The sequence below is a fragment of the Mastacembelus armatus genome, chromosome 15 (genome assembly GCF_900324485.2).
Source record: "Mastacembelus armatus chromosome 15, fMasArm1.2, whole genome shotgun sequence".
NCBI classification, from domain to species: Eukaryota; Metazoa; Chordata; class Actinopteri; order Synbranchiformes; family Mastacembelidae; genus Mastacembelus; species Mastacembelus armatus.
The window spans coordinates 12,835,341-12,847,814 of NC_046647.1; the positions used below are offsets into that span (position 1 = coordinate 12,835,341).

General features: G+C 40.6%; 1 protein-coding gene across 7 annotated transcripts; it reads left to right on the forward strand.

The window, feature by feature from the left end:
• Window positions 1-3,323: 3,323 nt before the first annotated feature.
• Window positions 3,324-12,351, forward strand: mapk8a (mitogen-activated protein kinase 8a). Of its 7 annotated transcripts, none has more exons than XM_026308661.2 (13): window positions 3,324-3,494; window positions 5,206-5,429; window positions 5,632-5,798; window positions 6,062-6,191; window positions 6,348-6,406; window positions 6,564-6,702; window positions 7,530-7,695; window positions 8,452-8,523; window positions 8,926-9,108; window positions 9,190-9,314; window positions 9,450-9,513; window positions 10,107-10,184; window positions 10,774-12,351. In XM_026308661.2, the coding sequence occupies exons 3-13, from the start codon at window positions 5,677-5,679 to the stop codon at window positions 10,956-10,958; spliced, it is 1,323 nt and encodes a 440-aa protein (XP_026164446.1). In that variant the 5' UTR covers window positions 3,324-3,494; window positions 5,206-5,429; window positions 5,632-5,676; the 3' UTR covers window positions 10,959-12,351. The 7 variants fall into 7 exon arrangements, 5 of the variants coding, with proteins under 5 accessions (XP_026164446.1, XP_026164444.1, XP_026164449.1 ...); XM_026308662.2 differs by lacking the exon at window positions 3,324-3,494 and adding an exon at window positions 3,558-3,738; XM_026308659.2 differs by lacking the exon at window positions 5,206-5,429.
• The last annotated feature ends 123 nt before the right edge of the window (window positions 12,352-12,474 follow it).

The following is a 12,474-nucleotide window of genomic DNA, read 5'->3' on the forward strand; positions in this document are numbered from 1 at the left end:
CCATTCATAAAACCAATGTAAACTTTATATTATGCCATTATTCAGTGCTGGGTGTCAAGCTTTATGTCGCCTAGATTCTTGTCTCATCACCATCTCTTAACATTTCTGTTTCATCTTTACATCTCCCTGTGAGGATATCACAGCCTGTCGACACTATTTTGTCTTCACAAACCATTAAAAGAGATAGTTTGAGAAACTTCACAAAAAGCGAGTTTCTTTTTTTTTACACTGATTATCTTAGTCTCACTGCTTCTTGCTCTCTCTGCCACTCCCATTTCTTAATAGTCTTCCTTCTGTCCCGAGGGGCCGTTCTGAGCTGTTTTTCTGGCACCAAAGCAACTGTGTCACCATCCTTTCTTCGGTTTCTTCGGGGTCCAAGAGAAAATATTTTAGAGAAGTTAGACAACAGTCTACTCACTGAAGTATCAAAGGACCCTGCTTTCACTGATAACAAACCAACGCAATTACTTTAGTCACAACTAAATCCTTCACTTAAACTAAACTTATCCTTGGATCATGACACCCAGCTTATCGGCTGGATACAGGGAAGGTCTTACATGACTAAATCACATGTGTGGCAAAAAACAGAAACACACTTGTGACATTATGGGGTTTCTAAAACTGCACATGGCTTTTAAAATCAGCGACTATCATACAGTATCCCTGTACACTGATTTGCTGTTATGATATAGGGACTGAAGAAGAACCCAAACTTCATCAGCTGTACTTCCTCGCCTGTCGACAGGTGAGTAGCTGTAAAGCCTTAGACCACTGCAGGCTCCAATATAGAAACCTGGTTACTGGTTTTAATTATATCTTCACGAGGTTGTCACGTGTTGCAGGATTTCTAGGGATACACGACACGACTATTACCTTTTACATTTGGGTGTGTTGATTGGATAGACAAAGTTTGCCCTCTCCAGCTTCCTCTCCTCATCGACATTAAATTCTAATTTCTGTGACGGCATCCGCACTTCCCAAATCACAACCTTTAAAACCTGACAATTAATGTGGAATTATTAAGCTTTGAAAAGGAATTCTCTCATCCCTGTCTCTTGTGCAGCCGAACATTGTCTTTTGCTGCCTAGAACCTAATATTTTTAGTATCTATTACTTAGATACCATGTCGCTTTTACACACTAGTTGCCACTGCATACAGGGTTTTTTCTCCACGGCTCACTGGTTGTACAAGCATCTTTATTCTATTCACTATGTCTGTGCAAAAATGCAGAACATACCATGACTTTAATTACTAGTACCTGATATCCTATTATATATAGAGAGAGACAGTGTGTTAGGATGCCTTAAGCAGACACCCACATGGTGAAGACAGGGAATTTGTGTTGTTCCCTTGGTATTTTGGAACAATGTATATCTTCACGATCTAAGGATCTTAAGAGTCTTCTGCCTCTCTACAAACGGGCATCCTATTCCAACGTTCATGTGGTCTACCATGAAAAACAAAATATGATAGTATTGTCCAGACTATCAAGCTGTCTGGGTCCAGTTCATGTAGCTACAGCCTAAACAGTCTGGAACAAAAATTCACATGATTTTTGTCCTCACAGGCCTGACTAACCTACACTATGACACTTTAAGGTAAATCTCATTACAGTCCTGTGAGTGTTCAGCCATGGTTATTAGGAGTGTGAGTTGCTTTTCATCTTAAATCTACAGTTTATTATCAGAACTGATTTATCTAAATATAAAGGCACCCACCTGAATTCGCCAAACTGCCAAACAGCACTATGGGATGGAGATGGTGAAGAATGGAAACGGTACCTGGCCTCTATGTCAGCAGTCTGATCCTTTTGTATTATCTTCAGTGCTCCTTCAGCGGATCCTAAATAATCCTCGTGATCATCGCTTTGCTGTGTTGAGGTGCTCTCAGTAAAAGCTGCTCCGCTGTGGCAGGTAATTCATGACATTAACAGAACAGCAGGTTCATGGTTCATTCATTCATTTGCTCTATAACCACCAAGCACCACGCGGAAGATCTGAAACTTTTTCTGTTACTGTAATTAGAGCTATTCTTAGCTTCTTGCATTTAAACACATAATTGGATTAACCTCGCGTTTTGACAGCGACAGGGCAGAGCCACCAATAGCGCGTGGTGTGAGATCAGCTACACCGATTTCACTAATCCGTCTGACGCCCAAAGGTGCGGAGGATCCCGGGGTGCGCTACAGAGAAGCCTGGGAAGGACGAACGATCTCGGCCAAACCGGTGGGCTGGTGCCTGCTGCTGTAGGGCTGCTCCACCACAATGATCATAACACTGCGGGCTCTCCTCGAACAAGGGGTAAGAAACCGTAGTAGCCTTGTCTTGCTGCGGGAGTCGGAACTGGGACGTTTATCCATGCCGCTTCCCAGGTCTGTTTCACGCAGCTTGTCTCTGCAGGCCCCGGGGTATCTGCGCATGCAGGGACAAGGATAAATAACAACCATCCAGGGTTGTGAGGTGGGTGCAGGGAGAATTTAAAATACCCAGCGCCAAGTTAACACATTTTTTTTTTTACCTAATGTCCTTATTCAGTCACATGCCTTTGCAGAGCATGGCTCTGTGGATACCTTCGCTGTTGTAGCGTAAAGGAAGTGATGGATGAACTCTAGATGGCACCTACCCTAACTATAGATGCTGTGGATTTCTGCAGAGCCTATTCATGTCATAGTCCAAAGAGGCTCCCGCTGTTTCACGTGGAGATATACAGATCTACAGACTGACATGATGGAAAATATTGCCCTTAGTTTATCTTTAGTTTAGTTTTTATGTTTATATTTATCTTATCTTATCTTTATTTTTTATCTTATCTTTATCTTTATTTTTATTTTTATTTTTATTTTTATTTTTATCTTTATCTTTACCTTTATCTTTATCTTTATCTTTATTTTTATCTTATCTTATCTTATTTTATATATGTATAAAAACAAACACGTTTGGATGACATTTTAACGTTTATTTTGTCACTGGAAAATCTTCAGGTGACAAATATAAAGCAGAAAAATATGAAGCTGATTATTTTGTATAATTATCTTGTATAATGAGCTGTTGGAGCCAAATATGGCCAATATTTCTATATGCACTCTGTTTATGTGTATTTTCAGTGAGGCTACTGCAGGCGTGAAGAGCACTAATAATTTATTATGCTGCAAAGAGATAGATAGATAGATAGATAGATAGATAGATAGATAGATAGATAGATAGATAGATAGCGTTAATAGGCGGAAGGAGGGAGGGATGGTTAGCGGACGTAGTGGGTGTGTCTCCGTGGATGAGTGACGTGCTTTTGGGACGCATGCCCCGTGCGCACTGCGCGTCCCGGCCTGTCAGTAGCCGCTAGATGGAAACGTAGGCAAGTGAATTTGGTGAGGTCATGTATTTTTAAGCCACACAACGAAATAAATCTATCATCACCCGCGGCATAAACAAACAGTCCGCCACTCCGGAGCATTTCAGCGCTGATCAGACCGCGGGGCTTGGTTTGAGTGACAGAGGTAAGAGGAGGATTCGCACCTCCGCTCCTCAGACGTGCTCATTGTTTGGCTGTGGGGGGAGGGTCGCATGTCGCTGTGTGCATGCTGCTGTACCGACGCGGTTGTTTGTGTTGTATCTGTGATTATTACTTATCCAGATATGCCCCTTTTCACGTCGTTACGCGTCTGTACACATCACTCGCATAGAGACTGTGGCAGCAGCCAGGATCACAGCACTTTCACAGACGGGCCCCGTCATATCACGGTATGGGTGTTCATTATCACTACAGTAATGTCTCCGTGTGCGCTTACCCGGCTCGTTCAGGCTTTAACACGCACGGCTCTTTTCTGATGCAGCAGCCTGCGGAGGGTTTTACCTTCCTGGCGCCTGTGCCGCCCACAAGTCAAGACCAGGGGTCGTGTGTCCAAGGTTAACACACAGTGACATATGAAAATTAATAACGTGTCGATAGTCTGTCGATGTCTTCGCCGCCCTGCTGACAGGTAATAGGTTCGTCAGCTTTGGATCGGCTCCACTGAGTCTCATATGAGCGTATTATATGACAGAAGGTATTTTGTGCGTAAGGTAGGATACTGTGCCATCAATATGTGATTGGCTGAGATGTGTTTTCATATTTTGATGAGTTGATGCACTGGGAGAACCTGAAACTGTGTTTTATCTATTGAACTAATATGAAGCATGTATCTGTGCTTACTGTGCTGCTTAGTTAAATGTTAGACAAAGCAGCTGCACAGTATCCACATTGTGTAACTATAGTGTACAGTGACATATATTGTATTTTTGTGTTATTTATAGTGTCATATATGTAAACCTCCAGGGATCTGAATTGTTCTTTAAGGACATGTTTCAGAGGCCACTCGTTAAACCATTAGGCTGAGGCAGCTTGATTAGAGCAAATAAGGACTCATTAAGTGGCAGTGCAGTGCTGTGTTTCTGCACATAGATGCATTACAGCTCACTGTCAAGTCCATTCATGAGACCTCAGGAGCTGCATCAGACTACTGATATGGCTGCGGCATTCCTTGTAAATACTGCAGCTGAGGCATAACTGGCATATTATAGTGTGCGGTAGATTTAGGGGACTTTGTTGATGCAGCATGTAGCTGTGAGGACCAATACCAGTTATTTCCCAGCAAGGACGTTATCTGCTTTCAACTTAATAAGAATTTAGGCTGAGTGTAACTATCAGCCTGCGATCGCCTCCCTGTATGACCCTAATTATCCTCATTGGATAGCCATAATTAAAAAATAATGGCCTTACAGCAGAGCAACAGATGTATTTACAGAACTGTGCATATCACCTGATAGTGCTGCACATTAACTGAAATGTCATTCAAGCCGTCATAATTCAAATGAGGATAATTGCCTTCCTGTCTGAAATAAAAAAAGAAGCAGCATGTCTATTTTCATGTTGTGAGGGAGGTGGATGTTATGTACGTCTTTGTGACGCTGGAGGAACAGAAGGAGAGCTGACGCATTTTATTCTGGCAGTTATATCCCTCATATGGACTGTCTGTCGGGAGAGTGGAAGAATGGGGAGGGTAATTATCGCTTATATAAGAACGGAATAAAAAGAAAGGAAGCCAGTGTTGGTGTTTTCTCCTTTTTTAGTCCTTACATGTTTTTTGTTTTACTGCAAATTGAAACTTGTTTGAGAACATCATGTGCACAAATTTGTATTTTGTGTTGTGTCTTTTCTGGGCTGAACAGCTTTTTGGGTAACTTGACCCAGTTAACATGTGCCTGTGGAAGACCTGCTTGTAGAACTGGGCTGGAGTCGTGGGCTGGGATCCAAACTCTCAGGAATTATCACCAGGCTTGGTTTTCCAGTGTGACAGAGTCACTCTGAGAATCATCTTTCATTTGATGGAGCAGACCTCTCCGCAGCCTGCTGTTCTGCCACCACTGCTGATGATATCAAATCTTCCATCCTGGTGTGTTTGCTGAGTTGGTTGATAAGGAACAGCAGCGTTTGCCTCAAGTGTGATATTCGACAGTGCCTTTTCTCCTTTACTCAAAATCGGGGATTTTTATTTGTCTGATTTCCACTGGGTTCGCTCAGCAGCTATTGTGGCTTCTCTGGTGTACCCTGGCACTACAAAATATTTGAATGTGTGCCTGTTTTTGTCTACACAGAGGACATTTTTGGATGCACAGAAGGCAGTAATTGAAGATTTTGCGATGAATAAAAACAAGAGAGAAAGAGAGTTCTACAGCTTAGATGTTGGGGATTCGACATTCACAGTGTTGAAGCGTTACCAGAATCTAAGACCCATCGGCTCAGGAGCGCAGGGAATTGTCTGGTGAGTGCTTCAGCCTCATCCGTATTCAGTCACAAACTACCTGGCGAAATATGGCTCACAATTTGATGATATCATCAAAAAATGTATGAGAACCAGAGAATATTTACTTATATAAATCTATATATACTCTAAATAGTATGACTTTTTATGTTCTTGTTTGTTGTTTACGACAAAAGCAGATTTGTTTAGAATATATTGATCCACATCCCGTGACGTCTAATGGTTTTCATATTTTGAAATTATTCACTAACCTGGTCCTTCAGCTCGGCTTATGACCAAATCCTTGAACGAAATGTCGCCATCAAGAAGCTGAGTCGGCCGTTTCAAAACCAAACCCACGCTAAGAGGGCGTACAGAGAGCTAGTCCTAATGAAATGTGTCAATCACAAAAATGTAAGTATGCAGATATATTCAGTTACACTACATTTTACCAGTATGAGACATTGCATTTTACACTGCATTTGTATTGTTTGTAACTGAAATTGTGCTTCCATGTGACATATAAATGTCATGACAACATCATTCTGATCGGTACATTTACACCCACAGATCATTGGACTACTAAATGTATTTACACCACAGAAATCGTTAGAAGAATTCCAAGATGTGTAAGTAACTGGATGTAAAGTATGGATGCATGTGCATGTGTGTTTTTCATTTTTTGAGCATACAGAATATATCATTCATAAAACATAATTACTCCCTCTTGTGTGTTTGCTCAAATGTTTCCCAAAACACTTGCGTGAACCGTTTCTGCCAAATCAGGTACTTGGTGATGGAGCTGATGGATGCCAACCTGTGCCAGGTTATTCAGATGGAGCTGGACCACGAGAGGCTGTCCTATCTGCTCTATCAGATGTTGTGCGGCATCAAACACCTCCATGCTGCCGGCATCATTCACAGGGTAAATATCACAAGCTAATGCCAGGCCAGCGTCCCGAAGAGGAACTGCTAAACCTGCTGCGATATTTGACATTTAAATCTAAGGGCAGACAGTCACATTGCAGACTATTAGACGACGAATGATGTCATCACAAAACCCTTTAAAAATATATTGGGAACTTTTTGTGTTACCTCATGGTTTCAGTTAAAAACATCAAATCAAAAATTCTTAATGGGAGAACCATGAACAAAACACTGAATTTCTGTCAGCTTTAATTAAGCTGATGTGGGACAGACTTCTGACATTTGTCAATAATATGCGCATGTGAAATAAATGCGTATATTGTGTCAGAGGCCTCCTGATGACACTGTATCTCATCATGAAGAGAGCTACATTAGCATCAGAAAGAAGCAGTCAGGTGGGTCTCTCACAACAACTGAAATCATGGAAATAAAAAAATCTAATCATCTTCAAACATGCATTGTGCCAAGATCTGTTAAAGGCCATGATCAAACAGAATGAAGCAGACAATCTCTGAAAAAACAAAAATAACATTGTAAAATGCCACTGCTTGATTCATTTTGAAAATGTGAGCTTGGAATGAATTTGCTACCAGCAAGAAAACCACCTCCAGCCTGTTGAAAATGACATGAACAAAGTGTAATCATTATAAAATAGATGCCTGCAGGCCGTCAGCTGGATGTTGGTCATGATGGATAATTATGTAGCTTTTGCAGGGAATGAACAAAAAGTTTTCAAGAATTTTGTTGGAGAAATACAACTGGGCAATATGTCTTAATGTGGAACCAATCTTCCATCTGAACATGTTGGTGTGTGTTCCTCTGTAGGACCTCAAGCCCAGCAACATAGTCGTCAAGTCAGATTGTACACTGAAGATTTTGGACTTTGGCTTGGCACGGACGGCCGCCACAGGGCTCCTGATGACACCATATGTTGTTACACGCTACTACAGGGCACCAGAGGTCATCCTGGGCATGGGTTACCAAGCAAATGGTTAGTGATCATCTATGTAATGTATCTGTCACTCAGTCAACCTTTGAACAACATATAATTATACAATATATAATATACATTTCAACATATAAAACTTAATTGCAGTTACATTGCATTAGAAATGTTATAACCCATATACAGGGACCTGAAAAGAAATGTTGCTTTTAACACAGTGTAAGCTGCATGGTGTTTTGTACATAACAGAATTTTGCTCTAAGTAAATGCTCACTAACTAGTTTCCTACAAGTAACTAACCTGTTTTTGTGCATTCTTCTCACCTCTTATTGGCTTTATCTGCCATGTTCCACTTCACTAGTGGACATATGGTCTGTGGGCTGCATACTGGCAGAAATGGTTCGCCATAAAATCCTCTTCCCAGGAAGAGACTGTATCCTTGGGTCTTTAAAATTCTTCTTCATATTGTTAATCTTAACGGTATTTATAAAGTGTTTGCGGCCGTTAAGTTTTGGCTTGAGTAAAATATTTCATGCCATGCTGTGGGCAACTGTTTATATGGCCCAATGTAACATGCTTTATTTGAAGCTTTCTACGAGTCATGTGATATAAAGTTCAACATTGCTCACTCTCATATATCTGGCTGATGTTGCATGGTCTCCATTTTCATTTGCACACACCATCACACCACTGCTACCCTGTTTGCATTCTTCTTACTATGTTTGTTGTTTTTGTGGATTTTTTTTGTGCACTATTTTGTTTGCATGTCCACCTCCCTCTCATCTATCTGTCCACCTCCAGTGGATGTTTGGTCAGTGGGCTGCATAGTGGCAGAGATGATCAGGGGGAGCGTGTTGTTCCCCGGCACTGATCGTATCCTTCCCCATCATTGATTGTTCGCTGTGTCATTGCTTCATTCTGTGTAAATAGATCAAGCACCATCCTGAGTTTCCCTCTGTCACTGCTATCCATTCTCAAGTTTTGAGACATGACCTCCATCATTGCGCAGCTACGCCTTTGTATTTTGAGAACTTCAAGCCAAATCAGCCAACAAAGGCAGTAGTTTCTGAGAGAATATATACAGCAGGTTATGTATTAGCTCTATAGAAAGGGAGAGAATGTGTGCATTACCAGAGACAATGTAATTTATGTGTGTGCGTAATCAAAGTAAGCAGAAGTTGGTGTCGCACCTCAAAAAAAGTTACATGTCACGGCGCCCTGACTGGAGGGTGACTAGTGTCCTTGTGGCCTGTTTCCTTAACATTTTCACTTCAGACATCGACCAGTGGAACAAGGTAATTGAGCAGCTGGGCACTCCATCTCAGGATTTCCTAATGAAGCTGAACCAGTCAGTGAGAACATATGTAGAAAACAGGCCACGCTATGCTGGATACAGCTTTGAGAAACTCTTCCCAGATGTGCTTTTCCCTGCTGACTCTGATCACAACAAACTGAAAGGTAGTGTTTTTTTTTTTTTTTTTCTCTGTCATGGCTTCAGTGATCAAGGCGTCTTAACTGTTTTGTTGTTTCTTTCCCCAGCGAGCCAAGCTAGAGATCTCTTATCCAAGATGTTAGTGATTGATGCCTCCAAGCGCATCTCTGTAGATGAGGCCCTGCAACACCCATATATTAATGTTTGGTACGACCCAGCAGAAGTGGAAGCGGTAGGTGGATCGCTGTTCGGACTGTGTGATCCTTAAATGGGTCGCATGACCAACTTCATTCTATGTTTGGAAGTAGAAAGATGGCATTCATCGTCTGCCTCCAGTGTGCCATTCAAACTATTTTCTCATTCTCAGCCTCCTCCAAAGATCCCAGATAAACAGCTGGATGAGAGGGAGCATACCGTGGAAGAGTGGAAAGGTTAGACAGCCTAAGATTGCTCAGACTACACTCCACACTTCACTTTTCACCGTCGGGATCACAATGAAAAGGAAATGGTCACTTGGTTCTATCATTAGTGACTTATGAGTGGTGACATGATTATTTTCTATTCAAGGAAAGTACAAAAATAAACAGCGTGTAAAGAAATCCAGTGGGGCAGCCAATGAAAGTGCACTCAGTTGTTTACAGACATTGTTGCCCAAGGAGCTTTGTATCTCCACTATAGTTGCCAGAGGCTGCGTTTCATGACTTGAAATCCCCTTTTAAAGCCGTCCAGTTAGTGTTTTCCACTGTGGGGAACTTGACTCTGGACTTTGGATTGTGAGTGAATATCACTTTCAGTTGCACAGCACGATGAGCTCATCCTAACCCGTGCCAGGTGATTATGACCCCTCACTCATTTTTGAAGGGTCACACCAGTACAGCCCATCCAAATTAGAAACATGACGCTATTTCGACTGTATAATATGCCATACACTCTTGACTGTACAGAAAGAGTGTCATCGCATATTGTAGTGCATGCATCACTGCTTTCTGAATTACTTAACTTTTATATGTTCTTCCATTTGTAGAGCTAATTTATAAGGAAGTGAGTGAATGGGAAGACTGGACAAAAAATGGAGTGATAAGAGGCCAACCACCTCCTTTAGGTGAGGAATCCTTATTACTTTGACGGATACAGAGACGTGGAAGGGTGAATTTAAATCATTACTGTTTTTGTTTGTTAGAGGCACATGATGGGTATTTATCAGTGGCTTAATACAAAATTAAATATGTTGGTAGGGCAAGTTTTTTTTTTTCTTTTTTTTTTTTTTCACACTCACTTAACCTAGACCTGCAAGCTTCTAGGCTAAATGTGGGATGGATTTAGCTGAAACTTTGACAGTTTCTTCTAAGTTATATGAACATTGTTTCAACATATTTTAAGTGTTAAGTTTAAGTCCTCAAAAAATCAAGTTATAATATTTTCAGATAATATAATGCAATAAATACATTTGAAATATTTCAAGAGTAAACTTTAATATGTAATAAATTGTTTTGGAATATGACTATTTTTGGCTTTGCCTTTGTTTCAATGCATTTCCTGACTACACAAAATATATAGCTAGAATGGTAGAGTAACTGAGACATCTGTATAATTTTCATCTTTACATCTGCTTCTGTGACACTTCGTATAAGTGTAGAATCTTGTGTACTTCATTGAAACCTATGCGTTGACGTGTGTTTTTCGCAGCACAGGTGCAGCAGTGATCGACAGCCCTCCTCAGCCGTCGTCATCGTCCTCCTCCTCCTCCTCGGCGAATGACGTCTCGTCCATGTCCACAGAACCAACTGATCCGAGCAGTGACCCCACCATGACCTCTGAAACAGACAGCAACCTGGACAGCCATACTTCTCTGGGTGCACTGGCCTGCTGCAGATAACGCACACGTACAATACACAAACACACACGAAAACAAACCTTTCCTCGTCATGTGTGATGGGAGAGGCTTTAAACCAATAGAACTTCTCATCTTAGTTTGTAGAGCTGTGCTTTTAATGTACAGTTTGTTTTTAATTCCTCTCCCCCTATACTGCTGTAAATGACTGTGGTTTGAAATTGTATCATTATTACTGTATTTTTGCTGCAAAGAATCAGAGTATGTTTTGATGTGAATCAGTGATGTATGTTATGAAAGAGGGATTTGAGTGTACTTTACACATTGCTGGTTTTTTTTAGCTACTGCTACACAGTTGAATACCAGTTCTAGCACTGGAACATTGTTGACTATATTTTTGAATAGTTCATTAGGCTTTTGTATTTTTTCGGTCACATTTGAATGAATCGACACCATAGTAGACTATAGCACATTTCATTTTTGATCCTTAATGCAATTAGATGGTTTTATTTTAACATGGATCCTCATCTTTCTTGTAGAAAGCATCACTTGGAGTATCCAAGTTACTTTCTTAGTATTGTGTCTTTTCTGACTGTGTGCATCTTGACAAGCATTCAAATGGTTTATTGCCATGACACTGAATTTCTTTTTTTACTATAGCACACTGTAAACTAACTGTATTTTAACTTAATTATTTAGATGTAATTTGTAGGTAATGGTCTGTTGGATGAGGAAGAGCAGGATGAATGTAAGTGAACAGAAATGATGTGGCATAGTAGGGAGCCAGTGATTACTGTTAGGGCTGTAAGAAGCTAATATAAGCCACTACAGTGATTAGAATGAGTGTTGTATTTGGGGACTGTCGCTAGAGAAGTCTAAATTAGCCACTTTGACCTTTTGGCAGGTTCTTACAGGCAGTATTCACAGCTGTCTGATAGTTAAGATATTTAATTTAAGTGCCCTTAATAAGTTCAGTGATTTTCAGTCCTTTTCATGGCAGAGACTCCTCTGTTATGTGGTGCGTCTTTCTGAGTTCTACCTCACACATGCACACACACTCAAACACACTTTTTTTTTTTTTTAAAGATACCGTATGTATATCATGGCAAATGTAATTCAAAAGAACTGCAAAAAGATTTTTTTTTTTGCTGTATTTGTGTTATTTATTTATTTATTTCAAGCTAGGAGGTGTCTATTGTATGTTATGTACATTTCATTCAGAACTACTATTTATATGCATTTTACTTTTTTCTTTTTCTGTGCAATATAATTCATAGATTAGTGTACTCAGTAATGATCTGTACATTTTACTGTAGATGTATGTATGTTTTCTGACAGTCAGGAAACAGACGTTTGCTACCTGCTATGGTAACCTTTGGATGTATTTGATGGCTCAAATTGTCCAACCTGTCCTTTTGCCCTTTTCAGTGTTGGGCATTCAAGGCTCAGTAACCCTTAGCGTCAGCTCACAAAATGCCCTTTGGGGATTGTGATGCATTTCCTGACACTTTCTGGACCACAGGTCATCTGACTGTTGTGGCTTTTTTCATGGTTTTCCTTC

What these genes read in the sequence shown, in the direction of transcription:
- mapk8a (XM_026308661.2), top strand. Translation starts at nt 5,677, where the DNA reads ATGAATAAAAACAAGAGAGAAAGAGAGTTCTACAGCTTAGATGTTGGG. An exon ending in TACCGTGGAAGAGTGGAAAG is followed by an intron (nt 9,514 to 10,106) that starts GTTAGACAGCCT and finishes TTCCATTTGTAG; the next exon opens with AGCTAATTTATAAGGAAGTG. An exon ending in AGGCCAACCACCTCCTTTAG is followed by an intron (nt 10,185 to 10,773) that starts GTGAGGAATCCT and finishes TTCGCAGCACAG; the next exon opens with GTGCAGCAGTGATCGACAGC.